The sequence below is a fragment of the Natator depressus genome, chromosome 15 (assembly GCF_965152275.1).
Source record: "Natator depressus isolate rNatDep1 chromosome 15, rNatDep2.hap1, whole genome shotgun sequence".
NCBI lineage: Eukaryota > Metazoa > Chordata > Testudines > Cheloniidae > Natator > Natator depressus.
The window spans coordinates 19,409,539-19,437,221 of record NC_134248.1 but is presented as its reverse complement, the minus strand read 5'-3'; the positions used below and the strand labels follow the sequence as shown (position 1 = coordinate 19,437,221).

At 38.5% G+C, this 27,683-nt stretch overlaps 1 protein-coding gene across 10 annotated transcripts in view; it reads left to right on the top strand.

Annotated features, from left to right (window-relative positions):
* The window catches only part of EP400 (E1A binding protein p400), a 64,063-nt gene that overhangs the window by 6,502 nt on the left and 29,878 nt on the right, over positions 1 to 27,683 (top strand). For 6 of the 10 annotated variants that reach the window (XM_074972986.1, XM_074972985.1, XM_074972987.1 and 3 more), the window contains 23 exons: positions 2,525 to 2,612; positions 3,018 to 3,125; positions 3,843 to 4,231; positions 4,552 to 4,854; positions 5,631 to 5,816; positions 7,901 to 8,041; positions 8,150 to 8,228; positions 8,491 to 8,543; positions 9,360 to 9,417; positions 10,613 to 10,702; positions 11,756 to 11,863; positions 12,648 to 12,841; positions 13,406 to 13,583; positions 14,981 to 15,117; positions 15,541 to 15,710; positions 16,556 to 16,730; positions 17,559 to 17,695; positions 19,085 to 19,271; positions 20,428 to 20,594; positions 22,449 to 22,603; positions 23,139 to 23,375; positions 24,426 to 24,590; positions 25,670 to 25,837. In XM_074972986.1, coding sequence (XP_074829087.1) covers positions 2,525 to 2,612; positions 3,018 to 3,125; positions 3,843 to 4,231; positions 4,552 to 4,854; positions 5,631 to 5,816; positions 7,901 to 8,041; positions 8,150 to 8,228; positions 8,491 to 8,543; positions 9,360 to 9,417; positions 10,613 to 10,702; positions 11,756 to 11,863; positions 12,648 to 12,841; positions 13,406 to 13,583; positions 14,981 to 15,117; positions 15,541 to 15,710; positions 16,556 to 16,730; positions 17,559 to 17,695; positions 19,085 to 19,271; positions 20,428 to 20,594; positions 22,449 to 22,603; positions 23,139 to 23,375; positions 24,426 to 24,590; positions 25,670 to 25,837 — 3,673 coding nt within the window. Of the gene's footprint in view, positions 1 to 2,524; positions 2,613 to 3,017; positions 3,126 to 3,842; positions 4,232 to 4,551; positions 4,855 to 5,630; positions 5,817 to 7,900; positions 8,042 to 8,149; positions 8,229 to 8,490; positions 8,544 to 9,359; positions 9,418 to 10,612; positions 10,703 to 11,755; positions 11,864 to 12,647; positions 12,842 to 13,405; positions 13,584 to 14,980; positions 15,118 to 15,540; positions 15,711 to 16,555; positions 16,731 to 17,558; positions 17,696 to 19,084; positions 19,272 to 20,427; positions 20,595 to 22,448; positions 22,604 to 23,138; positions 23,376 to 24,425; positions 24,591 to 25,669; positions 25,842 to 27,683 lie in introns of all 10 variants that reach the window. The other 4 variants (XM_074972992.1, XM_074972988.1, XM_074972984.1 and 1 more) reach the window with 3 other exon arrangements.

Genomic DNA, 27,683 nt, shown 5'->3' with positions numbered 1-27,683 from the left:
AAGCACAGTAAGTTAAAATTATTATGGTGGACATCCTGCCTGATAACCATATAGTACCCAGAACTTTTCATTATTTTTAAGAAGATTTAGAACAATTTATTTTCTAGTGCCAGTGGTGTACAGTTGCATTTCATATAAAACATAGTGTTTGCTCTCAAAAGCTTATGTTCTAAATTCAGTAAAAATAATGCAAATAAGTTGGAGGCATTCATATACTAAGTGTCAGTCCAGAAACCTGAAACAAATAGACCTGGAAATCGAAGCCAGGAGCAGTCAGGCAGTAGTAGAAGTCAGGTGAAATAAATGGGTTTTAGAGTGGGCTTTGGAGGAGGAGGGTTGCTTAAGTTGTTGCTCAGAAAGACATTTGGTACAAATAGTGTCTGAGTTGGATATATTAATTAATTCTGTGCGATTCTATGGTTGTATGGAAAGTATGCATTGTTTATTGTAACACATTATTTGAAATCAGTTATATTGTACACATCTAAATTTATCATACTTTGCCAAACTTAACTGTTTGGGCCAGGTGTCTGCTTCAGACTAAAACTTCTTTGAAAGTTTTTCATATCCAACGTGGCGTAACATTATTATGTATGTTAATGTAAATAAAAGTAGTGAATTAAAAAGGAAACAATGAAGGCAGACAGTTAATCCTTAATCATTTGAGTACCATATTGGATGAGCACGTATGCCATATAGTTTGGGGCAGTGTCCACCGTGCTTGCCTAAAAATTCTTAACTCAGATGAACATCTTAATACCATACACATACCACTGGTGGTCATAAATGTCTATCTGTTATTCCTAGACTTGGACAGGGTCCTCATATGTGAGGCTGAGCAGAATACATACTACAGTACTTAAGTACAATGGGATGCTATGCATATAAGATGTGTGTGTTAGTTTATACTGTACAATAGGGCACTGAAGATTTTTGGACACCTACAGTTTATTTCAATATCGTTTTGTGTTTACTTTCTTGTGCTTTATTTAAATTGGTATGGCTTTCTATAAAAAGAGGGGAGAAAGGAGGAATCCCTGAGAGCATTGGAGTTGTGAATAGACTAAATGTACTGTTTGAGAAATTACTGTCTTCAGTATAGATGTATTTAGATATGCAAAAGGTACGTTATGATATGTTGTGATAAATCCTTTGGGAAGTGCTTCCTATGCATTTGTATAGTTTTTGCCATTTTCAACAGCCAGTTGCACTTAGAGAACTACAGAATGGTAAATTAATTCCTTTTTAACGACTAGCATAATTTCCTCTTTTAAAAAAAAAAAAAGAAAGAAAGCTGTTAAGAGCTTTCTTTGGGTAACCTTTATTTTTTTGCATAGTTAATCTCATAATAGAGTACGTGGTGATAACATGGTTGCTAAAAATGAAGACCTAATAATCTGGTTTGGAAATTTGCACAAAAGAACTGTGCACTCCTAGACTTTAAGCCCTTACCGGCAGTGCTGTGGAATAGCTGAGGGCCAAAAGAGCATGCAAATGATCATACAGACAACCTGCTTTACTTCAAAATTTCAATATCCATTTCACTAGCTGTACCATTACGTTCTAGTAGTCAGCTGCTTATGTCTAGTAGCAAGCTATAATAAAATAAATTTAAGTCTCGGATTCAGAGAAGTGGAGCTGAAATTTACATCTGGGTTGAGATTTTTTTTATTCCACATTTTGATTCTGAGCAGTTTTTTGGCCAAATTAAACAGCTGACTTGTGGAGCTCAATCCTGAGGCATGCCAACCACCAGCTTCTGTTGAAGCCCATAGTAATGTTGGTGGCCTCTTGTTAAGCTTAAACTCTCTTCAAGATCCAAATTAACTTCATTCACATGCTTTCCAAATATTTGGCATACAGAATTAGATTAGCCCTGCATACTGAATTTTTAAAAAATAAATAAATTGTCTTTATTATATTTTACCATATTTGCTGGTTACTGATACTAGTAGTATGCAAGGGCTGTTTCTCCCAATCTAATTTGCCATCTATTTAATTCTGTAGTGAGGTAAAAATATTCAATTTTTGACATGACTGTTTTTTTTTTAATGCAATAACAGTGTGATGATACATGCACTTGGTTGTAACTTCATTGCAGCGTCAGGCAGATGGCAGGAGGAGAGAGGTCTTGTATAAATGTAAATCCTTAATAGCAAAAGGAACCCAGAAAAATAATGGCCAAGTATATTTTCTTCTCCCACCCCATTTCCTAGTTTTATTAGCACTTTCCTTGAAACTCAAAATTTATAACACACATAACTGATTTCCTCTTTTTAGTTAACATAATTATACTTGAAAGCTGAATGAAAGACTCTCAGGGTCACTTTATATAGCTTTGTTATAGGAGTATTTAAAAATTGCCAGAAGATATTGAACAAGTCTTACTTTTTAGAGCGTACAATCATTTTGAAGCGCTAATAATACAAGTAGGTGTTCTTTGGATTCACTGTAACTTCATGTGTTGTTGTAAGGGAAACTGATGAGGTAGCTGAACTTTTATGATTTTTGGTTTTTTTAATAGCAAACGCACACAGGGACTCCAGTAACGGGGACTGTGAATACCATAGAAATTGAAGCTTTTAAGAGACAGCAAGCACTTACTCCAGCAGGTATGTTTGTCTTCAACAATTGAATTTTATTTGGAAGGAATATAGAAGACCCACTACTGCATAATTATTGAAATGTAGCTTTGCCTCACTCTGGCAATTGCTAGATCCTTTGGCCTATTCGTTGTGACTGGTATGGTGCAGTGTGTTCCACTTACAACAAATGGGACTGGATTTGGCAAGTGTAGAAATATTAACAAGTCTGTCATTTGGCTGAGGGAAAGTGAAGTTGGTCACCTTGAAATATAAAGGAACTCTGCCCTTGGAGCATACTCCTCATGAATGCTACACATGTGTAGTAGAGTTGTAGCTTTCTGAGCTGATGTTAAAATCATGTGTAGTACTTTTGCTTTGTAAACTGAACCCATTCCATTATACCATGCCATAAATGGAATTTGAATATCACAGATTCGTCTAAGAGACCACGAATTGAAGTGGGCCGTCATGGGATGGTTTTTCAGCATCCAGGTGTGGCTTCAGGAGTTCCTCTACAACAGCTAATGCCAACGGCACAAGGTACTGTCACCACATGCCAATTGCAAATTAATTTAACAAGGAGATGAAAGTGATGGGACTAGAAACTTAGGCTCCTAGTCTTCTGAGATCCTAGTTCCACCATAGACTTCTCCTTGTAAATTAATTCTTGGTATGCAATGCCTGGTTTGTTTAAGGAGCTGAGTGATGGGCTCCAGTGGTGCATGTGGGCATGGAAGTACGTCACAAGTGCTGGTGCAAAATGGTTAGCTTAGGAGCTCTGGATCTAAACCAAGGGTTTGTGAAAAAAGTAGCTCCTACTTTGCCATATGTGTGATAAATGTTGGTTTTACTTCATTACTGGTGTTAGTTCACTGACGGTCATTTTTGGTCCAAGTGTGTTAATGTACAGCATCCTCCGTGTATAACGTTCAATGAGTTTTGAGCTCCCGCTAACTCATAAATAGTTGAAAAAACAATTAGGAAATCCAGAAGACAATTTAGTAAAGAGAATGCATTTTATTGTAATTGATTCTTATTCAAAAATTGCTAGCTGCATTCCTTTGTTTGATAGATTGTTTACTGTAATGATGACTTATTTTTGTGATTGTGATGTGGTATTTTCAAAGTGATGGTATCTTATCACCAAGTAAGTAACAAGTCAAAATGTGTTCGCTGTCTAACCGTTTTCTGGTTAAAGTGGTAAAGAACATTGACACTTAAAAAATTCATCTGTGCTGATTTCCTCTTGCTTTGCAGGTGGAATGCCTCCTACTCCTCAAGCAGTACAGCTCACTGGACAGAAACAAAGCCAGCAACAGTATGACCCATCCAAAGGTCCTCCTGTGCAGAATGCAGCAAGTTTACACACTCCTCCACCTCAACTGCCGGGGAGGCTGCAACCTGCTAACGTCCCAATAACGTCTCTCCCAGCTGCACTGCAGCTTTCACAGCAACAGCCACAGATAGTAGAGTCTCCAGCACAGCCCCAGATTCAGGTGAAGACCCAGCCCCAAAGTGTACCCATCACTTCTGCTCCACATAGCCAGCTCCCAACACCAGTTCAACAGCAGGTACAGCCAGCACTCCATATACAAGGACAGACACCAACACAAGTGTCCCAGCCGCAAGCTGCAATACAGCAACAGGTATATAAATATTAATGTTTGCCTAATGTGAAAAGCTTACTCCTAAAACAACTCTTGTTCCAATAACTGGGAGAATGACAGCAGTCTGTTCTTATAAATATGTGAAAGATGTTAAATGGCTGAAATTTTTAAACTCTACAAGACAAAATAAACTCATGTAGATGTAGCTTGTTGAGTAAAACAGTAAAGCATTTGTAAAGCATTTTAAATGTAGTATTTCTAGTGGATTAAAGTTAGGTCAGCATTTGGCTGGCTAACATATTCTCCTGTAATGCAGCATTAGGTAATATTTGATTATAAAGTTCCTTATCTCTCCGCAGACTGTGACGCTGACACGACCATCTGCAGATGCTGCCCAAACTTCTCAGCGTCTTACGGTGAATTCATTGCCACCTACCTCCTCTATTCCACCAGCAGCTCTCTCAGGCACAGCACCGCTTTCTTCATATCCAGTACAGACAAACAGAACCTCTCCAGCAACTAACAAGTCACTGTCTCCTATTGCATCAAAACCCCCAGGCTTAGCCGTAACTACAGCACCTAAAACACAGAGCCCAGCTCAGAATGCAGCAGTGTTACCTCAGGATAGCTCTCAAGACAAGCTTGCTGAGCAAGTAAAACTGGTAAGAATTTTCTTTCGGAACCTAAAGACCGCTAACGTGAAGAAAGGTTACATTGTTGAGCTGTTAATATACACAGAAGAGTTCCAATTTTTATTTCTCACATTTTTGGTTATATTTTATGCACTTCCAAAGAAGCTAGAGATAAAACTGCTAATGAAATCAGTCATCTTTGCTAAATGCATTTTTCTTTTTTGTATTTCCATAATATTGATCACACCTGATCACTCAAGATGTACTGTTGTGGTAAGATAACTTTTCTAAAATTGAGCCAGGTCATTCTGCCTCTTTAACAGGATCCTTGTAGATTTTGTTTCTCCTAATAGCTAAGAAGGATTTGTAGTGAAGTAGTCTTATCCTTTATTATATTTTCCTTATATAGTAAAGCTCTGATTTCAGTAAAAAAGGATAGTTCAGTGTAGTTTCCATAGGTCTTGTAAGTTGTTTGCTATGCTTTCATATGAAGTGTCTGTCTGTCTTGTGTTACCGAAGGCACTTTGTTGAATACCGTTTGAACTATTGTAATTCTTATTACAACTGAATCTCATTTAGTCTGTTAATTTTGGCACTTCAGTGCTATGTGCAGACTTGATTTGTTTCCCATGGTGTAGCATTAAATTTAAATGTGAAATTTGTTTATGATATTGGGACTTTATAACACTTTTTTTTTTTATTCAGCTACTATCATAGCTGCAGCCGGACAGAGGCATCTGTCATTGAAATGTATTTGTACATGACATATTTGTGGAGGGATTTTTTGTTGTGTTTTTTTTTTGTAGGAAAATCAAATCCATCAACGAATAGCAGAGCTGAGGAAGGAAGGCTTGTGGTCCCTGAGACGATTGCCCAAACTCCAGGAGGCCCCGAGACCCAAATCTCACTGGGATTATCTGCTAGAAGAAATGCAATGGATGGCAACTGATTTTGCTCAAGAGAGAAGGTGGAAGATGGTTACTGCTAAGAAGGTACTTTGAAATATGTTTTTGAAGAGAAATAACTGGTCTTGCTGTCAGCCATCTTTGTAACAATGTTATTGAAACATGTATGTTGTCTAGTTATAGTAAAATCCTTATGTTTTTAGATGGAAGGGAGTGCCAGGAGTGTAAAGTATTGGCATTTCACCTAAATAACTGGCCTGATTTTCGGAAGTGTTGAGCACCTAGCATCTGCCATTGACTTCAGCGGCAAATGCTGCATTCTCAGCAGTTCTGAAAATCAGACCACTCATTTAGGTGCATCAGTAAGGATTTAGGATCCTAACGTTAGGCAAGTTTGAAAATTTTGGCCATAGTGTGTGTGTCTCACATCAGCCACGCCCTCCAATCCAAAAATAAATATATAGCACTTTTATTACAAGTAGATATATGTATACTGTTGGGTGGTTAATACTTTGTTCAGTTCTGATCAACCCATCTCGTAAAAAATATAGCAGAAATTGAAGGAATTCAGAGACAGGCAATGAAAATGAGGCATGAAGAGGTTTCCGTATGAGGAGAGTGACAAAACTTTTAATTTAGTTAGGAGATTAATAAGAGGGAACCAGAATGAAGGGTATAAAATAATAAATAGTACAGAGTAGATAGATCAGGTACTACTGTTTATCTGTACTCATAATACAAAAGTAAGGGAATAGTCGATACTGAAAGATAAATTTGAAACTGATACGGAAATGCATTAGTTATATATTTTTTTAAAAGTATGCATTAGCCTTTAGAACATGCTGCCAGAAGATATTGTTGAGTAGAAACATTTAGTAAAAGTTTAAAAAACAAAAACAAAGAATTAGACACTTCTGTAGAAGAGAATATCCAAAGTTGTGACCATTTGGTAAGTGCTATTTTTTTCTTTTCTCTTTTTAAAGGACTGTAATCCTTAACACCTCAGTACATAAACCAACCACTAAGAGTGTGTCTACACAGCAAAGAAAAACCCGAGCTTTGGGGTCCTCCTACCCGCAGAAGTCTACATGGCAGTGAAACAGCCCCACAGCCCAAGCCCTGTGATCCTGAGTTGGCTGGCACGTGCCAACCGCGAGTTTTTTTTTGCTGTGTTAGATATAACCTCAGTGCCTGGGGATAGGAAGAAACTTCCCATCAGGGCATGTTATTCCATGATTATTATTGTGTTGATTCTTGAACCTTCCTTTGAAGTATCTAGTACTGGCCTCTTTTGGGGTCAAGAAGTAGGATTATTAAGGACCACTGGTTTAATTCAGTATGTCATTTCCTATTCTGTATTTTAAATTGTTGTGAATTCAGATCCCTTCTCCTTACAGGCGATATCCTAATGCAGTGCACCACTTACCTTGTTGTTCAAAAATTTTAAATTATTTTAGTTTATATTTGAAATACTTATTTCACAAGTTTCAGAGTAGCAGCCGCGTTAATCTGTATCCGCAAAAAGAAAAGGCGTTCTTGTGGCACCTTAGAGACTAACAAATTTATTTGAGCATAAGCTTTCGTGAGCTACAGCATCCTATACAGCAAACAGGGAAAGATTAAGAATGAGCTCTCAAAACTGGATACTCTCATAAAAAAACCAACCTTCCACACAAACTTCCTTGTGGCTGGACTTTACAAAAACTAGACAAGCCATTCACAACACACACTTTGCTTCTCTACAAAAGAAAAAGGACACTAGATGCATCCGATGAAGTGAACTGTAGCTCACGAAACTTATGCTCAAATAAATTTGTTAGTCTCTAAGGTGCCACAAGTACTCCTTTTCTTTTTATTTCACAAGGAAATTCTAAAATACATCTTATAAATTATTCCAATAACCTTAGGACTTAGTTTTGCATTAGTAAAGTAGCCTTAATGTAAATAAGACCATAATCTAGTAGACTTTTCTGTCTTTTTTTTTTAATTTCATACCAGTTAGTTTTCTGACAAAGAAAGATTATAGAAATATTGAAGATTAATTACACCATAGGTGCACTGAAACTATGCTACAGTTAACATCTGGTTGATGGGTAAAAAATCTAATTTTAAGAAATGTGCTGATGTATATTTTGAGGAAACCTCATTCAGAATCTAATGTTTTTTATTAGATGGTGAGAACTGTGGCTCGCTACCATGAGGAAAAGAAACTTAATGAAGAGAGAGCCAGAAAAGAGGAACAAAACAAGTTAAGGCGTATTGCTGCCTCAATTGCTAGAGAAATCGAATACTTCTGGTCAAATATTGAACAGGTAAACTGTCCACTTCCTTAAAAAAAAAAAATTATTTGTGACTGCAAGATTGTTTTAAAGTCTTGTTAGAGGCTCTAATCACATTTTTGTTGCAATTTTATATATTAGGTTGTTGAAATAAAACTGCAAATTGAATTTCAAGAGAAAAGGAAAAAAGCATTGAATTTAAGGAAAAGTTCAAATAAAGGTAATTGTGTTTCAGTTTATTAAAACTGGAGTATAAATTCATGGGCCACCCTACGGTTTTTACATATTTGCATCCACTTACTCAAATATGAGGTCTCATCTTTTTGACAGTAGAAATCCAAATTGTGAATCATGGTATTTATTGTGTTTTACTGTTAGACTTTACTTATCTTGATGGTTTTTCTCATGGATGCAATTAAATGTTAACATAAAAAACACAAAGTTGCGGAAGTGACTGTTGGATGTCTGTAATAATTTTCCAGGGAAAGATACAAAACCTGCAGAAGACATATCATTGGAAAAAGAAAGTGAGGTGGTAAGTCTCTTTTTTTACTTGTTACTTAGAGTCTCAGATTTATTTTAAATTTTACTGCTTCTTATGAAATATTTCATTTTTTTGTCTGTTTCAAATAAACACACAAACTGACATTAGCTCTTTTAGACTAACACGCAAACTGATACTAAACAGATTTATGGAAGTTTAATGCTGAGTTTTTGGCCTTAAACAATTCATCATTGTGTGCAGGGGCGAAAACACAGTATGTTGTTAGTAGGGTGACCAGATGTCCTAATTTTATAGGGACAGTCCCAATATTTGAAGCTTTGTCTTATATAGGCACCTATAACACCCCACCCCTGTCCTGATTTTTCACACTTGCTGTCTGGTCACCCTAGTTGTTAGGAACCATAAACCTTTGACATTTGAATGTTCTGAATTTTTTGTGTGTCCGAGATTGATAATATAATACCTTTTGAAAAGAGAGTTAATGTTTATCCAGGAACCTATAAGGGCTTCAAAGTGGCCATTCTAGTGTTTAGGGATGAAAAAGATGTTTGGACTTTTTTAAAGGGTATATTATTTACCCAGTCACACATACAGGCTCTGATCCTACAAAGTGATCTCTGCAGCTGGACCTTTATATCTGCATAGAGTCCCATTGACATCAGTGGAATTCCACTCATGTCGATGCCTCTGATTGACTTTGGTCAACTTATTATACAAATATTGGTATGGATAGTTAGATTTAAGGATTAGCTGGATGGAGATTTAGCTTCCTCCTGCCCTATAAGTCTTGTTTATGTATTGGCTTTATATTCCATGGGTTTGAACGTTTAAATTATTTAATGCTAGGGTTCGCTGTCATTTGGAAGGAAAAGAAAGGCAAGCACATCCTTGACTGATGAGGAAGGTTAGTCACTTTTTAAAATTCTGTCTACAATGCTTGATGCATTTGTCTTTGGAAGTGTGGGTATGTATTTTATATATTTAAAAACTGAACACTGATTTTCAATCTTGTGATCCAGATACCCTGCATTTTCGCCACATAATTGCCAACCTTATCCACTTCTCGGCAAAGATTAAATAGCAGAGTGAGGGAAGGTGCTTCAGTGACGTTTTATTACCAAGACTTTACTATTGTTACCTATTATACCCAATCCTTACCTAAATGCCCAAGGAAAGAGATGAATAAACATTTTGTGGTATTGGCTTCTTCCATCGTCTGCTCCTTTTTTGTGAAAATACCAACTGAATTGAGCTATAGTTTTCACTTTAAGAACAAAATAATATTAATAAAGAGACTTTTTTAGAAGCATGGATGCTGGTATTGCTAGAACTAGGGAGTGGAAGAAAATCTTCTCTTGTGGGTCAGTATATCTGATTATAATTTTCTCTCCTCCTCCTCCTCCTCTTTCTCACTTCTCCCCAACCTCCTTACTTGTTTTTTACACTGCTTTTTCAGGGGGGGTTGTTATACAGGATCAGACTAGTGGTTCATCTAGTTTAATATCCTGTTTGACAGCATACAAACTGCTTCAGAGGAAAAACTCCTGCACTTAGCAGTTGTGGGATAACCTGGCCCCAGGGAAAGTTTCCTACTAGCACTCAAAAGTTCAAGATTGACTTATGCCCTGAAGCATGAAGGATTCTATCCCTTCCAAACCTCTTTTGTTAAAAAGAAAATATTATTGTAATTTTGGATATTCTTGTTGTTCATATAAATATCTAATCCTTTTTGGAATCCTGCTAAGGTTCTCAGTGATATCTGGTTATAGTGAGATTCAGAGATACCTAAATAGTGACTTGCATAGCTTCTTGAGCTGGTGAGATCTTATGAACCTGTACTCCTCACTAGATCACAGATACGAAGTAATGGAGATGCTACAATCTACCACTGTCCAAAGTTCAGCAATTACACTGAGACGAGGCTACCTTAATGACCTTTCTCTCTTGCTCAACTCCACGGTGATATCCAGTGCCTTTGACTTGGGAACAATCTCCAAAGCAGGCTTAAACTGGCAGATCTATTATGTATACAGTCACACTCTGATTTTTTTATAGTTGTTTAACTAAGCTGCCTTTATAAATGTGTGTTTCGGTGATAGTTGAAGATGAAGAGGAGACAATTGAAGAGCAGGAGGCTAAAGAAGGAAATATAAACCATCAAGCTGAACTTTCTAACTTAGCCAAAGAAGGTAGGTATGTGGATTGCCTGTGGACACAAGTTTGCTATGTATTGGTGGGGTTTGGAGTAAAATGTGAAAATGTATAGTAGTTACTATATTTGCAAATATGGTAACTGTCAAATGAGTGTTTGTTTTTCTGAATGCATTCAACTTTCAAACCATGTATAGTTTGTATTCCTGTGTGTGTTTTTGTTGTTTTTAATAGTGGACTGTGATGAATGTTAGTGTTTATGGAGTGGTATGTATAATGATTACCTAATTCTTAAGTAATTTGGTTTGGAAAAGAGTTTGTGTAAATGTTTTTATTTAGATGTTGCTCCTATACAAACTCTACACTAAAAGGGTCCCATCCAAATCTCCAAGTGCCCTTGATATACACTGAAAACACAAGAGCATTGGAGACGCAAATTAAAAATTGACTAACATGGCAGCACTTCTCCTTCTTCCCAACTACCATGATCACTGGTCATGTGAGCAATACTGCTTAAAACCCTCCACAGCACTTTCCCATTAGATAGAAATCCCACCAGCCTCAGGTGCCTTGGCTCTTCACCAGTGCCTGCTCAACCAGAATGGCTTTGCAGCAAGGCTGGAAGGCCAGCAGATTTGGTCTATTTCAGATCTTGACAAGCTAAGCATCAGAGGGGAAGGGGCCTTTCCAGAGAATGCTATGCCAGTAACCTCCTCCCTTTTGTAAAACTGTTCAGAGGCAGGTGCATGTTGCTGCTGCGCAAAATACCCCACAGAGATTGCCAATGTCCTTCAGTTTTGATATCTAACAAGCCTGCTGTTTTTAGTGCTGTGATTCTCCTAAGCAGTAACTGATTGTCAGATTAGATAGTGGGTTTGCATTGTGGTAAGAACCTACTGGGTTGAGCCTACTGACTTTAAAGACGTAGCTTTGCTTCCATGTGTAATGATCTTTAAAGTCAATTTCTGAATTGAGTACTGTGTGGATTACAACGTATATCAAAGCATCCTTGGTCATTAAAAAGTAATGTTATTGATAACTGTTGGTTTTTAGTATTAATATCCTTGTATTTGTTCTTCAATAACCTTCAGCTGAATTGCCTTTGGATGACTTAGTAAAGATGTATGAAGGTGCCTTTTCAGAGAATTTTCACTGGCCCCAGCCTAAGCCTGACTACAAAGAGGACACCAGTGAAGAAGGTAAATTTATTTTTATTTTATTTTTGTTAGAAGAAACTACTAACATTCATGTTGAAATCAACTGATTGTTCATTGGGCTCATCTTATCAAGATGGTTCATGCTATAGGAGAACAAATATAAAGTAAGTCACATCTGAAATTAATAAAAAGTACAGTACTGGTGTCTATGGGATTGTATGAAAGGAGGAATTGTCTTGTGGTTAAAGATCTGGAAAGGTGCTTGGGAACTGTGCGTTATATTCCCGGCACTGCAAAATATTTTCTGTATGATCTTGCACAAAGCATTTAATCTCTGTATATTAGTTCCCAATGTGTAAAGTGAGGATAATACTTCCTAACCTACCTAACAGGAGTGTTGTGTGGATAAATCCAGTAACATTTGAAGATGGTCAGAAACTATGGTGAGGGTAGCCATAGAAAAGCCTATAAATGAAGTATATACGGTTGCATGCAGAGTGGTTACCTTTCTTATCCTGATGTGTCCTAGATATCATTATGTGTCACAGCTATCATTGGTCACAGAATTATGCATTCTGGGTTCAGTTTTAGAAAATTGGGAAATGCCAGAGGATTTCTTAGAGGGAGTGTAAAAATGTATTTCTGTGCCAATGGCCCCTACAAACTAGGTAATGTGAGCATTCAGAACATGGTGCTGCACTTAACTTGATTTTCATTTTAGCTTGGCTAAACAGAAGATAATTGAAACAGTTAAAACAATTTAGTAACTTACATCTGATGTTTTATGTCTGTGTGTAAAATAACCATCAACTTGCATCTTATGTAGAATTGGAAGACCATACAGGAGACCAGGAAAGCCTTCAGAAGGAAGTGGTACTTATCGATTCACTTCTCAGCATTGATCAGCATAAGGGTGTAGAGAGAACAAATGCTGCAAAGAAACACACAAAAGACATAACAGAAGTTGCTGCAGCTGCGGAAGCACTGTTACCTAAAGGGAGTGCTCGTATCTTGACGGCGGTAAAGCTTCTCATTTTCCATTACAGCGTGTGTTTGTGCATAAAGATTATTTTTTAAAAGTGTAGCTTTAAAACCGGAAATACTACATAAAGGAATGTCTTTTGTTGTTTGCCTTTTAGCCAGCATAATATTGGGTGCAGCCTTGCACCCTGACTTAATGAGGGGAATAGGAATTGAAAGTATTGGGATTCCATTCCCCATTCTTCCAATGACTGGATCTTGGGCTTAGGCAGTTCACTTAATTCCTCATTACTCAGTTTCTCCATCTGTAAAAGTGTATAGCACAACTTCATAGAGAGTGTTGTGAGGCTTAATTAATTATGAGTGGGTCAGGATCTTCTAAAAGGAATGCTAGAAGTAGAAAGCAAGCAGTGTTGCTGTTTCCTCAAGAAATTTTGCACCATTTTTAATAGATTTTATTTTTTTTAATAATTAATAGTAAAATATCGTCATAATTGTGGAGGTATAGAAGGCAATGTTTGTTTACTTGCTTCCTTGAACTTAATCATACTCTAACCTTTGATCAAAAGCAGCAACATAAATGCATATATTCTTTTGGCACAGGTAAAATATAATACTCCATCTTTATTGTATGGCACTCTCAGAGAGTATCAGAAGATTGGGCTGGACTGGTTAGCAAAGCTATATAAAAAGAATCTCAATGGTATTCTGGCAGATGAGGCTGGGCTTGGCAAAACTGTGCAAGTCATTGCCTTTTTTGCACACCTGGCTAGTAATGAAGGTAAGCTAATTCTGCTGTTTCATGCAACTTTAATTTAAGGTATACCAGCACTACCATTATAAATTACTATTTTGCCTGTTTACAGCTGTCCTGCACATTTCTTGAAACTCTGCCGACAATTGTGGTGATTCCTTTTAAGAATATTGGCAAAAAGCTGGCAGTTTTAGTCACTTCTTGAGTAACTACTAGAAGTGCTGTTCTCAAGCACTCTTAAACTATCTCCTTCTGGTTAAGAAAAATGGTCAAGATACTCAAAATACTCATCAGTGTTTGATAATAAGCTGCATTATGTTATATAAGGGATTGTTGTTTCCTGGCTTCCTCTAAAATCTCTGTGTCTTTGTTTGCTGTGGTTTGCGAGAGGTAGTATTTATCTCCAGAAGCGGAGAAGGGTGAGGTATTTATAAAGCTCTTCTGATGCCTGATTAAAGGTGCTGCAGAGCTGCAAACTATTATCTGCGCTTTAATACATATTACCTACAAACCGAAAAGGATGCTAACTTCCCAAAGACTGCATCTGACATGTGCTGACCACGTTCCTCAGATCTGCACGAGTCATTTCTAATGTAGCTGCAATCTGGGGTTTCAGTTACAATCTGGGGGTTTTTGTTTTAAGAAGTACTGACACATCCCAGTGAAAACCTGTTGGGTTCATCGGGGGCAGAACTGTATAAGCAGCACACGAGCGTTGTGGCAGCAAAACGCACTATTCAGATACCCTGAAGGTGGCTCAGGTATTGGATTAGATTTGCTGCTGTTGGTACGTGGGATGAGGAGGGGATAGGAGCCAGCTGCCAGCAACACCAGAAGCTAGTAGCAGAAGCTGACAAATAAATGTACTCTGGACAAAATGAGAGAGAGAGAAACAGAGATTCAGTCTTACATCATCATCTCTTTGATTCTGTGGGTTCAAATCAGACTTTGGTAGCATATGGGCAAGGACAATTATTTTAGTAAAAACCTGTTTATATTGGAATATGACGCTCAGGTGCCTTCGTGTTTTAAGTGGACAGTTTTAGCAGTTGACAGCCCGCTGCTCAATCTGCCATTCCCCTGCCTTGGATTTTTGGGGGCCAAATTTTTTAAAAATCTCCAGTTGAACAATATTTTTAAAAAAAATCAGTATTGTGTAATGAACAAATGACTCAATTCACTTCTGAGACTCAACCATTGATAGACAATTGCCGTTACAGAACTGCAACCTTGAATTACAGTTTTGTATTCTCTCAGACTAGTTAGCAGTTGTTCTTATTGTAGTCCTGTATTGACATTAGTATTGGCTCACACAATGAATTCAGTACGTACAGTTCTTAACTTTAAAAGCAGAAGGGAGAAAATGAGTTTTCAGTATTTATCCCATGTTTGTATTGTCCTCTGCTGTATTTTTCCTCCTGTAGGTAATTGGGGTCCTCATCTTGTTGTTGTACGAAGTTGTAACATACTGAAGTGGGAGCTTGAATTGAAACGTTGGTGCCCTGGATTGAAAATTCTTCTGTACTTTGGCAGCCAAAGAGAACTTAGAGCAAAGAGACAGGTATTCTGTTTTGCAGGGTTTATTTTTAGTGATGAGACTAGATCACTGTTTAGATACACAGATTTATGCAGCTTGTTCTTGTTGAGATATAACACGAAGTGAACAATGAAATAATGTAATGTGGGCTGCTTGCATTTAGCAAGCACTTCTTACCCATAAGTCTCTTTGAAAATGCAAGTGAAGCAACAGGGTGTTCTAAGTATTGAACAATACATACAGCACCCTTACTCACTTCCTGGACCCCGACTGTAGTTTGAAGACCAGGATTAGCTTATAAATCATTTGGGATGCATTTTTTTAATAGCTGTACAGTGGATAGCATGCAATCATAATCACTGGAATTCTGCCATTACTTTTCTGTCCTACTAGTATTAACAGTTGGAGATTGCCTGTATGGATCATTATTTATTTTGGTTTTTGTAGGAATGGATGGAACCCAACAGCTTTAATGTATGTATCACTTCGTACAAGCAACTGTTTAAAGGCAACCATGCCTTCATGAAAATGCGATGGAAGTACCTAGTCGTAGATGAAATGCAGCAAATTAAAAACATGACTGAGAAGCACTGGGAGGCACTCTTCCATCTCCGAAGGTGTGGCGCATATCAACAACTTTGCCTTCGTGTTGCTTTTAGATCAGTTTTTCTGTTAAAAAATTCAAGAATTCTGTTCCAGAATTATGTAGAACTAATTTTTCTATCTGCCCGGGTTCTTACATGGATAGTATGTTAGTTGCACACTGTAGAGTTCCCTTTACTTGAGCAGTCAAGGTTCAGAGACCTGCTTAGCGCCAAATGGTAGCAGCTCACGTAGCTCTATAGCTGCTGTGTTCTGGACCTTGACTTGCTCAAGCAGAAAAATTCCCTACAATTTTTTTTATGCTATGGAAATAAGAAACTAGTTTGATGGATAACTGCTTTATTTTGGATGCTTCGCTAGTTTTGCATAAAAGCTCCAGTGAGTGTGTCAGAAGGCTTAAGTTAATAAAACTTTTTAAAAAAATTCTTTTTATTGAAACACTCAAGCATATAGGAAGCTCTGTAGTTTAATATTACAACTATAAAGATAACTGTCCTAAATGTTAATGTAACACTGATTGGTTTTCACTTTAATTTCAGATTTTAATAACTAGCATTCTGTCTTAACCATTATGGCTGAGATTTTCAGGGAAACCGATTATTTAGTGAAGATGCAAATATTGTTAGAGGCAATGTTTAGGGAAAATGTAGAGTTTTTATTTTTGTGTTAATTTGGTTTATTGTGGATACTTAGTGTTGTTGTATGCTATGGGGTTGCTGTTTTTCTTTTTTTAAAAAATTATTGTGTTTTAAGTTTTTGTCAGATACCCAGGGAGTTCAGATAAGTGTCTCATTATTTTATTTAAAACTACTTAATTGTTAAACCTCATTACTGAGTTTCTTTTTCTTATTGTTCACAGCCAGCATCGTTTGCTCCTGATAGACACTCCTTTGCATAACACTTTGATGGAGTTGTGGACCATGGTGCATTTTCTAATTCCAGGAATTTCCAGATCTTATCTAGATTTCCCAGTGAAGGCAGCCAATGAGGAGAATCAGGATTATTGCCATAAACTTGTTATAAGATTACACAGAGTATGTCATTTAATTTTTTTCTCATTTTTACGTCAGTATCCAAACACAGTTGACTCAGGAGGGTTCAGATTGATGAATTCTGCGCCTTTTCTTAACATTTGGATCAGCTGATACAGGAACTCCTTCTATAAGCATTGTGTTATACATTGATCAGAGCATTGTGTCTTATGTGGAACACTGGGCCTAAAGTATGGAGCCCAGAATTTATGCAGCAGGGATCTTCCCAAGCCACCTGCCCCTGGGAATCCAGTACAGTCATTAGTAAAACCTTAAGAAAGATTTGCATGTTCAGTTTGGCTGTTTATATAGTGTGCACAGATTTTCAGTGTGTGCCACAGAATTTTATACTGATAGAAGGGCATTTTAGAAATTGTTGGGGGAGAAACTGGAAGTGTCTGCTAAAATGATAATCACTGAAATAATTATCAGTCTTTAGCATCTCTTTACTATGAATACAAGCAGTTCACACCTCTTTCAAAGCTGCCATTTCAGACTCGGGGGAGGGGTTCACTTACATTCTTTTTCCAGCTTGTAGGGTGGGTTTTGATTTGTGTGGGTTTCCCCACACCCAATAAGGGCTAAAATTGTCTTTAACAAAAAGCAAAAGAAAACCGAAGGCTTAGATTTCGGAGCACCTTTATGCAGAAATTAAAAAAACCAACAAGCAGCAGTTTTGCAGCCAGTTTTGTAGCAGCGTAATCGCGTTATACACAAGTGGCTGCATAACTGCTGCTTGTGTGTGCATTATATCCGGTAATCTTAGCTTCAAGTTGTCAAAGTATCTTTAATGTGAAGGAAGATTATTTAATTTATTATGAAATTTTTCAGATGATTCAACCATTTATTTTGCGAAGATCAAAGAGGGATGTTGAAAAGCAACTAACAAAAAAATATGAACATGTGCTAAAGTGTCGTCTTTCTAACCGGCAAAAGGCTATGTATGAAGATGTCATATTGCAGCCAGGGTAAGTAATTCAAATAGCAAAGTAAAAAAATCTTATGATTCTACTCTTTGGATAAGGAGATTAAAAAAACTACTTAAGTCCTGGGTGATTGCATTTAATATTTTTCCTAACCTTTTCATCGTGACCAAAGAATATGACATAACTACCCTGAAACTTCTAACGTTAGAGCCAAATGATATGATGGGCTTTGATAAAAGCAACCAGTTACTTCTGGAAGCCTAAAATCAAGTTCTCATGGTCAATTAAAAGCTGATTTGGAATAATTTTTATCCTCTGTGGGTGCTTCTTCAAACCACAAAGCCACCAGAGTTCAACAGAACAGTCAGTTGCTGCTCATGGCATGTCCAGGAGTGAAACGATAGGAATAGTGGTGTGGGTAAGGATGCTGCTGACTGACAGAGTTGTGGGGTGGAGAACCTGTCTGTTTAGACCAGGGGTGGGCAAACTTTTTGGCCTGAGGGCCACATCTGGATATAGAAATTGTATGGCAGGCTGCGGGTGTAGGCTCCAGGGTGGGGCCGGAAATGAGGAGTTCAGGGTGCAGAAGGGGGCTCTGGGCTGGGGCAGGGTGCAGGAGGGGGCTCTGGCTGGGGCTGCGGGCTGTGGGGTGGGGCTGGGAATGAGGAGTTTGGGGTGCAGGAGGGTGCGCCAGGCTGGGATCAAGGGGTTCGGAGGGCGGGAGAGGGATTAGGGCTGGGGCAGGGGGTTGGGGCACGAGGGGGTGGCTCAGGGGTGCAGGCTCTGGGTGGCGCTTACCTCAAGTGGCTCCCAGAAGCAGTGGCACGTCCCCACTCTGTGTCCTATGTGGAGGTGCGGCCAGGTGTCTCTACTGCACGCTGCCCCGTCTGCACATGCTGCCCCTGCAGGTCCCTTTGGCTGTGGTTCCCGGCCAATGGGAGCTGCTTGGGGTGGGGGCAGCGTACGGAGCGGAGCCCCCTGGCTGCCCTATGCATAGGAGCCAGGGCGGGGAGAGGCATGCCGCTACTTCCAGGAGCCACGCGGAGCGGCCCCCAACCCTACTCCCCGGTGGGAGCGCCGGAGCCAGGCAAGCCTCAGACCCCACTCCCCAGCAGGAGCTCAAGGGCCAGATTAAAATGTCTGGCGGGCCGGATGCTGCCCATGGTTTAGACTGTTTCTGACTTTAGGCAGTGTCCTTGGTTCCTCAGTTTCGTAATTCCAAATTCACACTTACATATTTTGAAATGATATTGTGTTACACTAAATACTCCTGGAACATCTCTCCATTTAAAACCTAAGTATATATTAAGATTGCTATTTAACACATTACACTTCAAATTCTAGCCCTATGAGTTCAATGCTGTCTCTTTCAGGCTTTATAAAAACTATGCTTAAACTGAGAAATTTACATTATTTTTTTTTATTTGATAGAACCCAGGAAGCTCTTAAAAGTGGACATTTTGTCAGTGTCCTTTACGTTCTCATGCAGCTGCAAAGGATTTGTAATCACCCTGACCTGATAAATCCCAGGCTTTCCAGTTCCTCATATGTATCAGAGGCACTAGAATACGGAACTGCTTCTTTGGTACTAAAAGCACTAGAGCGGGATGTTTGGAAGGTGAGTGGAAAAGTGAACTGTTTAAAAATTGTCTTTGCAGAATGTTGGTGTTTAGTGAACACAGCATCAGTCTCTCATTCACGGGACTGTGCTACAAGCCCAACTGTAGATTATAAGTGGGATGAATTTGCTATTGGGAGTCCACCACCTAACTGAACACATGTTACTACATTTTTCTTTCTCCCTGCAGTATGAGTTTTAAGAAATGGTCGAGTAATAAGTTTGCATTCATGTTCCAGCTGTCTGAAGAGAAATTGGCTTAATTTTGCATTACTGTTATGTATTTTTTGTCTTCAGGAGCTTTCCTATGCCCCAAAAAACACTCTTCAATGAGAAGAAAATCTGGATAGGCTGTAGCAGTATGTTTAATTACAGGGTTCCAATTAATTTTCCTGCTTTCAGGATTTATAATTGCCTGGGGATAGTATGGGATAGCAGGGGACACTATGACTTTCTTTTTTAATACCAGGGTGAGAACTTTCTGATTCATTGCACTATTGTTCTTGTGTTAGCACAAATGGTGATGCTTGGGATGGCTTATTGCCAAAGTACTAATGTCGCTCTAGACGAGCAAAGGAAAACAACCTCTTCACCTTAAGAGAGCAGGCTAAAAGTTGAAGGCATGGTCCCTTTGGATAGGTTTGTTGCTGTCTTTAATGCGTATGTACTATGCCTACGTAATGATGGGCATGTTAAAAAGACAGTTGAACATTTTTTCCACACTCTTAAAAATCTGTGTATGCCCTGTATTTATATTTACAAATTGTATTTGATGGTATTTAGCTCAGTTGATGATATTTGAAATACCAGGAAAACTGCAACTTAGGTAAAACAGAGTCCCGATTTCCCTAACTCTTCTCAGTTTAATTCCTCTCCTAGCCAATTTAACACTAAAGATGGGACTGTCAACTGTAGTTACGGCCAAAAAAATACCTGGAGATTTGGCATTTTCAGTTTAACTTTTATTAGTTTAAAAAAAAATCCTGATTTTCCCACCCCCCGTTGAAATATATGCTGTAAATGAGAAAAGCCAGCAATATTAGTTTCACTTTAAACAGCCAAAAGGTGAGAGTCTAATTTTTCTGTGTCATTTACGTTGAACTTTATTATTTTTATGTGCTGACTTGTAAACCTTATTGTTTCACAATAACCCTAGGATACAGACATGTGTCTTTTTGATCTGATTGGGGTAGAAAATAAAATGACTCACTATGAAGCACAAGTGCTGCCAAAACAAAAGGTGACCAGAAAGCTTATTGAAGAGATTTACAGCTCCCCTCATCATCCAGCCAGACCCCACCCCGTGAAGCTCAAACCAAGCAGGTACACCCAACTTAATATGAAAATGCTATTGCTTTGAGCTAGAATATTTAAAAAGGAATGCAGTTCATCTTAAACTTGTCAGAAGTCATCTGTCACTGAGTTCTACCTGTATCTAGTTTATAGGTTCATTGTATTTTCAGAATGTTTCCCCATGAAACTGAATGTTAGATTTAAAGATCCCTTCTGGTAATGCATTACATTCGTCAGACCACATCATACTCTGTATTTTGTTAGTATTGTATGGCACCCTTTCAGCTTGTTTGCCCTCAAAACTAGATTTTGGTTTAGTAAAGCATGCTATAAACTGATAATGGGGGTTAGTTGAGCAGACTCGGGCTCTAGATCAACAACCAAACATCATTATGACATGACGCACTTTCATGACAGGCACGCTGTATGGAGCTGCTTTGTGAAACACAAGACACAGGCTACGTCTGTGCTGTGCTGCAGTGTTGACTGTGGAGATGTGAATGGCAGAGGGCACCAAAATGTTGCAACCTAACTGCCTTGTGTGGGTGCTGCTGGCGCAACTAAAAGGTACCTAGTTTGCGTTAACATATGTTAACGCCAGGTAGGTACCTTTTACTGTGTGCCAGCAGCATCCACGTGAGGCAGTTAGAGCACAACATTTTAGTGCTTTCTGCAGTTCACACTCCCATAGTCCGCATTGCAGCACAGTGTAGACAAGCCATGAAATCCACTTTGAGTCAATCTCTAGGCTTGCTGAATTTTTACTTTGGCTAGTGTGGTGTTATGGTTCACACTAATATAGAAGTAAATCGTCTTGGGGTCTAGGAATCCGAAAATACTGAAAGCAAATCTTGCAGAATTAGTGAATATTTTGCAGGTAGTTCTTCAGACATTTAGCTCTGTCTGCAATAGCATAGGAACAAACAGTGGTATGCTTTCTAACAGTATTTCTCTTGTAAGGAACCAATGTACTGAAGAATCTGGAGGTTGTAGAGATTCTTTTTCTAGAGATGCCATAGGGGGGTGCCCCACTTTCCTTTGAAAATTCTGAGGACCTCCTTCTTTCTCCTGCTTTCTGCCTCGATTCTTGCAGCCCATCATAGTAGATTTAATTCTTCTGCATGTGTACTACACAAGTATATGCTGGAATCTATCACTTGGTGTTGTGGTGAAAGAAATGTGGCAATTCATTCCCTTGGGACTTAGTGTACAGATTTTGCAGCACTTCTGCATACATGTAGATTTTCTAGTATGTAATAACAAGACTTGCAAACTTTATCAGATATCTGCCAGCCAGAGTCTGGTATTAAATATGATTAGATGAGAGACTGATCAGTGAAGGCAGAAGTGGGATGCTGGAATTTCTACCAGTGTTGAGTCCTATTCAGATGCTCCCTTGTAGACGCAAACATCTGCAAAGGAGAAGGAACTTTCCTTCTTGTCTTCCTTCCTTCTCCTTAGCTGGGTCGAGTGGCCGGATATCTTTGCTCCGCTCCTCCTTATGGCTTCTCCTTTCCTCATACAACTCCACACCTATGTGTTACAAGTCATAGCTTTCCCAAGCAACAGTGTCAGCGATTTCTAGTTGGTTTCACTGCTGTCCACAAGGGTTTTGAAGAGTACTTCGTGAAGCCAATCCGATTCTTTTTCAGTGTCATGCTGTTGCTGCTCTTGGAAAAGCTGTGAGCAGCAGCCGAGGCAATGAAGCTGTTGGTCTGCAGATTCAAGAAATCGGCATTGCATCAGTTGAAAAAAAAATTTTTTTTTTTTAAAGGAAAGCTTAAATTTAGCAGGCACAGGTGGGCTTGGTCTCCCTGTTCCCCTGGGAAAGCTGAGTGGGTTAATCATTTTCTCTTAAGCTTTTATTTTGCATGTACTTTGCAGGTTGTTTCAGCCAGTTCAGTATGGGCAGAAGCCTGAGGGCAGGACTGTAGTTTTTCCAAGTGCTCAAGTACAGCGGACAGTGACCACAGCAACAGTAACTCAGCAGGGACAAGGGCGAGGAAGGTCACCCATTGCTACAGTATCTGCGAATCAAGGTAAGAAAGGTATTGCGACCTGAGTTAGTTAAGCCTCTCAATATACTGACATATGCTAGTTTGTTAATAGAACTCTTCTTTCCTCTAGCTTGGTGGTCTAGATTACTAATGGCTTTTAAAAAAATAAAATAAAAACAAACTAATAGCCAGTACATTTCCTCCACTAGTTGCTACAGTGTGACCTACCACTGTAGTGCAAAGCTAATCCGGTGTAGCCGAACTGATAATGCATGAAATATACTGGGACACAATTGGTATTTAAACCCCCAACTGTATATAATGTTCTCTTGAGTTTAGGGTTTTACAGGGCTTTTGCGTATATACTTCGTCTTTTTAAGAAATGCTTACCAATGATATACTGTTGTAAAAATAGGATGGCGCGATAGGTACGGGTAGGAACCCCAGTCTGGAAGGAAAAGCCATTCCTTTAGCCATTGTAACACCCTGTTGGAAGGTTTCTTTTTAATGCAGGTTGTTTAAAGCACTGGAGCTAAACCCTCTAACAACTTGCCCAAACAAACCTTATTGATTGCAGCGGCAGCAGCACAGTTTCAGACAACTCAGGCTTCTACCAGTGCTCCAAGACACCAGCCAGCAGCGACCTTCACCACAGCAACTAGCACAGCCCATCCTGTGAAGCAGCGGGGTCAGACCACTGCCCAGGCCTCACAGCTAGGCCAGACCCAGCCACAGGCCCCCTCGCACACCCTCCAACAAAGTGTGCTGCCTCAGAGGCTGGTACTGACCTCTCAGGCCCAGGCACGGTTGCCTAGTAAGTGGCCTCCCCTTTCAAGGTTTCTCCCACCTTTTTACTACAATGAGGTTAAGTTACTAGGCACCCTAAAATGTGTACAGAATCTTTGTTTTTTTTCACTCTTCTGATTAGCCTTGCTCACTACGCTGCTTATGACCAAGGAAAATCAAAAATTGGATAAGAAACAATAGAATTGCTGTGGACATACATTAGTGGTGTCAACTTAATCTCCTATTTCTGCATGTTTCCTCTGCTGGCAAGACTTCCTTCAGGCCAAATGTTTTAGCTCTATCCTAATTATTCTTTTCATATTAAACACTAATCCATCTGCTTAAAGACCTCTCTCGCAGAGACAAAAGTCACAACTGTTAGGCAGAGAAAAGCAGTGAGGCTTTGCTTTAAGGTTGTATGTGCCCTGCCTATTAGCATGTATATAGAATACTGAGCACCGATGTATTAATTTTTCTCTCTGGGGTAATGCACTGCCTTTACAAAAGCTAAGTTTCATGCCACCATTTTGTAACTATACTTGACGCTTTTTGCTTGTAAACTTTCTGCATTTAAATCAGAAAAATCTCGATACTTATAATTTTAGAGCTTTCTGACTTGTCTAAAAGTGCAGCTCACTTAATATAAATCTTGCTTACGCTGCACATTTTAATCTTCAAGCTTTTTAAAATGTGTTTTTTCTCATTTTATTTTGAGTGAATATTTTGTCTCTTCTTAAAGCCTTTCTTAGTGCTCTTGAAAAGGCAGTGGAGATCACTTTAATATGTATACTTATTCTGTTATAAAGTGTCACATGAGTTTTCAGGTAGCTTTTACACTTTTTGCAACTAAAAGAGAAAGGATAACTTCTCAAATGTTGATGTTTAATTTTAAATGATCAGTTTTTTCCAGTCTGTCCAACAAATACAGAAAGCAATACCTGCTGAACTTTTATATGACACTTTTGAAGCACTTTATATAATTATGCATGGAAGGCGCTTCAGCACCAGTTTACTAACCAACATTTAGAATTGTGGGGACAGAAGGGCATTCATTAATGTATGTTTCCCTCCTTAACAGGTGGTGAGGTAGTAAAAATTGCCCACCTGGCCTCCATAGCATCAGCACAAGGCAGAATCGCACAGCCAGAGACACCTGTAACACTGCAGTTTCAAGGGAATAAATTTACTTTATCACACAGCCAACTCCGCCAGCTGACGGCAGGGCAGCCTCTGCAGCTGCAAGGTACTCTTCTGTCCAGCTTCAATCAGTGGGTTTTCTAATGCTGATACACTAGATCATTGGAACGGGGAAGGCTTTTCTCATTGCCGTACTTTAAGCATATTAAAAAAGGAGGTATTTTTTTCCATTGATAATACCATTTGTTGTGTCTTTCCTCTGTGTGTGCTGTGAGGGGCAGCAAGGTAGATCTCTCTAGAAAAAATATACACCTGTTGGAGGAAATGTGGTTACAGCATTTTTATAAATTTTATTTGAATATTTCATTCGTGAATATATTCTTATATGTATATCGTGCAAATAGAGTAAAGTAATGCTTTAATTAAAAATTAAATACACAGTCATGTGGAGCAAAATTAAAGTAATCTTCAACCTTGTTTCTGCACCTCTCCATAATAAACTAATGTGTGTCTGTTTTAACCCAGCCACTGCCATGGGCAGAGTACATGGCATACGATATTCTTGCTCTGAAACAGCCCCTCTTGGCTCTGGTTATGGAGGTTCTGTGGTTTGTAAACTCCCAGATTCTGGGGAAATTCGCTTAGCTGCAAAAGAAGAGGCTTTAATTAGGCCCATGAAATAGATGTAATTGGGGAGGGAAGGTGATGGGCTTTTCCTAGTTTTAAAATGATTTAACCTATGAGGTTCCTTTCCTAAGTGGGGATATTTCTATATGTAACTTTGAGAAAATGGTTGTCCTCACAGCAGATAAATCTTAAATTTTGAATCCGGTAAGTAAATTAGATGTACAGCAAAATTAAAATTAAAATATTGTATATTTGGGGAAAGAAATTACATAATTGGGAGTAATTTTAAAAACAAATACCTACATAGATTCCGAATACCTTGCTGCCTTTTCCTTCTGGCATGTAAGGAAATGATGTAATTTTAAGAACTTCCTTCAATTAGTTTCAGATTAATAATTCTTGCATTAGATGAACAGTATCTTTACATTCATTCACTTTGAATGAGATATTCCCAGCAGGGTATGCCTTACCTGTTGCGGTAATACACCCTGCCGGAGAAGACGTTTGGTTCTTCTCTCTTTTGCGCTGACATTTTTTTCATTTAACTCACAATTGCAGGAAGCGTTCTTCAAATTGTTTCAGCTCCAGGCCAGCAGTACTTGCGGCCTCAGGGCCCAGTTGTCATGCAGACAGTCTCTCAAGCTGGAACTGTTCAGAATGCTCTTAATGCTTTGGGAAACCAGCACCAAGCAGGTGTGCCAGCTTCTACAGCAGTAACGCAGCAAGGTAGGTGCTCTGTCGTGAAGTTATGTCTCCAGTTTGACATCTACCTAGCAAAATTGCTTTTTATGTATTTCAAGTTGCTTATTAATTGGTACCAGGTAATTGCCATTATTAATTCAGAAACATGCACTTGCTAACTGTTGGAGCTATTTTGTTCTGTTTAAGTGGCAGGGATTGAGTTACCTAAACTGGAAATGAACACAAATCTTTAAACCAAAACAGTCTTAGGTTGGAAGGTGGTATAGCTTAATGTTTCATCCTTCAGCCGTGATACCACATTTCAGTGCAGTTTCAGTACCACTAATATTGCTAAAGTTCTCCAAGAAAAACAGGTAATTCTCAGGACCGTATATTTCTAAAGTAAAAAGCCTAAACATTCTATTTGTTTAAGATGAGAGAAGAGTCTCCCTGAAATTACTGAGGCTACTTTTGTATATTATAAAGGAAAACTAAAGAATGACTTCTGTGATTCATCTTTTAAGCACAGTAAAAAATATTTTGGAAGTAGCTATTTTGACTTTCAAGACTTTGCTTTAAATGCTGAATGAATGCCATTATTGCAGATGATGGGAAGCCATAATTGCTTAGTTTGTTTGTGTCTGTATATTGCAAACTTGCATGTATGCTGGAAGCTCAGAGTTGCTTGTTTGCTTAATGTAAAAATGTGGAAACATGAAGATGTCCTCTCTTTGCTTCTTCCAGTTGATTATTCCTCTTAACTGTATAATATATTTGCCACAGATTGTGCTAATTGAGTCTAATTGTTCATTAGTGTATCAATTCAGCCCCGAAATGCAGTGTCATATTGAGTAGCAGGGAGTTTGTACTAACTTTCTACTGAGAGCATTCAGTATTGGTGAGCAGTGTGTGTGCTAAGAAATTATACATCTTCCCTAGAAATCAAGAACAATACTGTGTTGCCACTAGGTGAATGCTATCCTTGACATGTGTAGTTTTATTTACGTTACTATTGTGTAATATTCTAGTAGCTGGTTTAGCTGTTCTGGGAAAGAACTTGGAAGCAACTGCATTCATACACCTGCTGCAAGATAAGGCAAAGATGTTGTACAAAAAGATGTATTAGGTGCATTTTTAATTATATAAATGTTGTGTTTCATTGTATGAATATTGAATTGATATATTTTTGGAAAGAAGATCTAAATTACTATGAGATCCCTAAGATTATGACAGCATCATTTTATCTGGCAGGACACTCTTTTTTGTTTTTTTAAAAATTGGATAATTATCGAATTGTCAGACTAATACAATAATGTTGCAAATGGCATACACACCAGATCATGAAAGCACCAGGTCTTTGCATAAGCAAAGCAAAACCCAGGCAATGGCATTGCTCAGAAATGTTAATTGTACACCTGCTTAGTCAAATTTCAGAAAGATGAAAAAACACCCTCACAACTTTTGAACGCATTTAGTGTTCCTTTACAGGACAATAATTTTTTGTGGTGCAAAATATGTAGGGAAAGGGAAGGAACACAGACAAGAAATTACATGAATATTGGCAATATATTTACATGTTTGTAACAACATGCTTCATACAGAGCCAAGTTATTATGGCACAGGTACTTGTTGTGACCTTAGGTTCGCCTTCACATTTAAACATCTCTCTGCTGCTTAAATCCTGCAAAAGCAATACGCTGCAGATACTAGATGGTAAATGTACAAAAAGAATTGCCTGAATATAAAATCCTAACAGTAATACTGGCTCTTTCATGTCGCTCTTCCCTGAACAAATAAATACAGAGGGGAAAAAATACAGAAAAGACTTACCAAAACCATCTTTAAAAAAATAAGATGGTGGAGAATACTTGACAATCCTATAAGGTGAGAC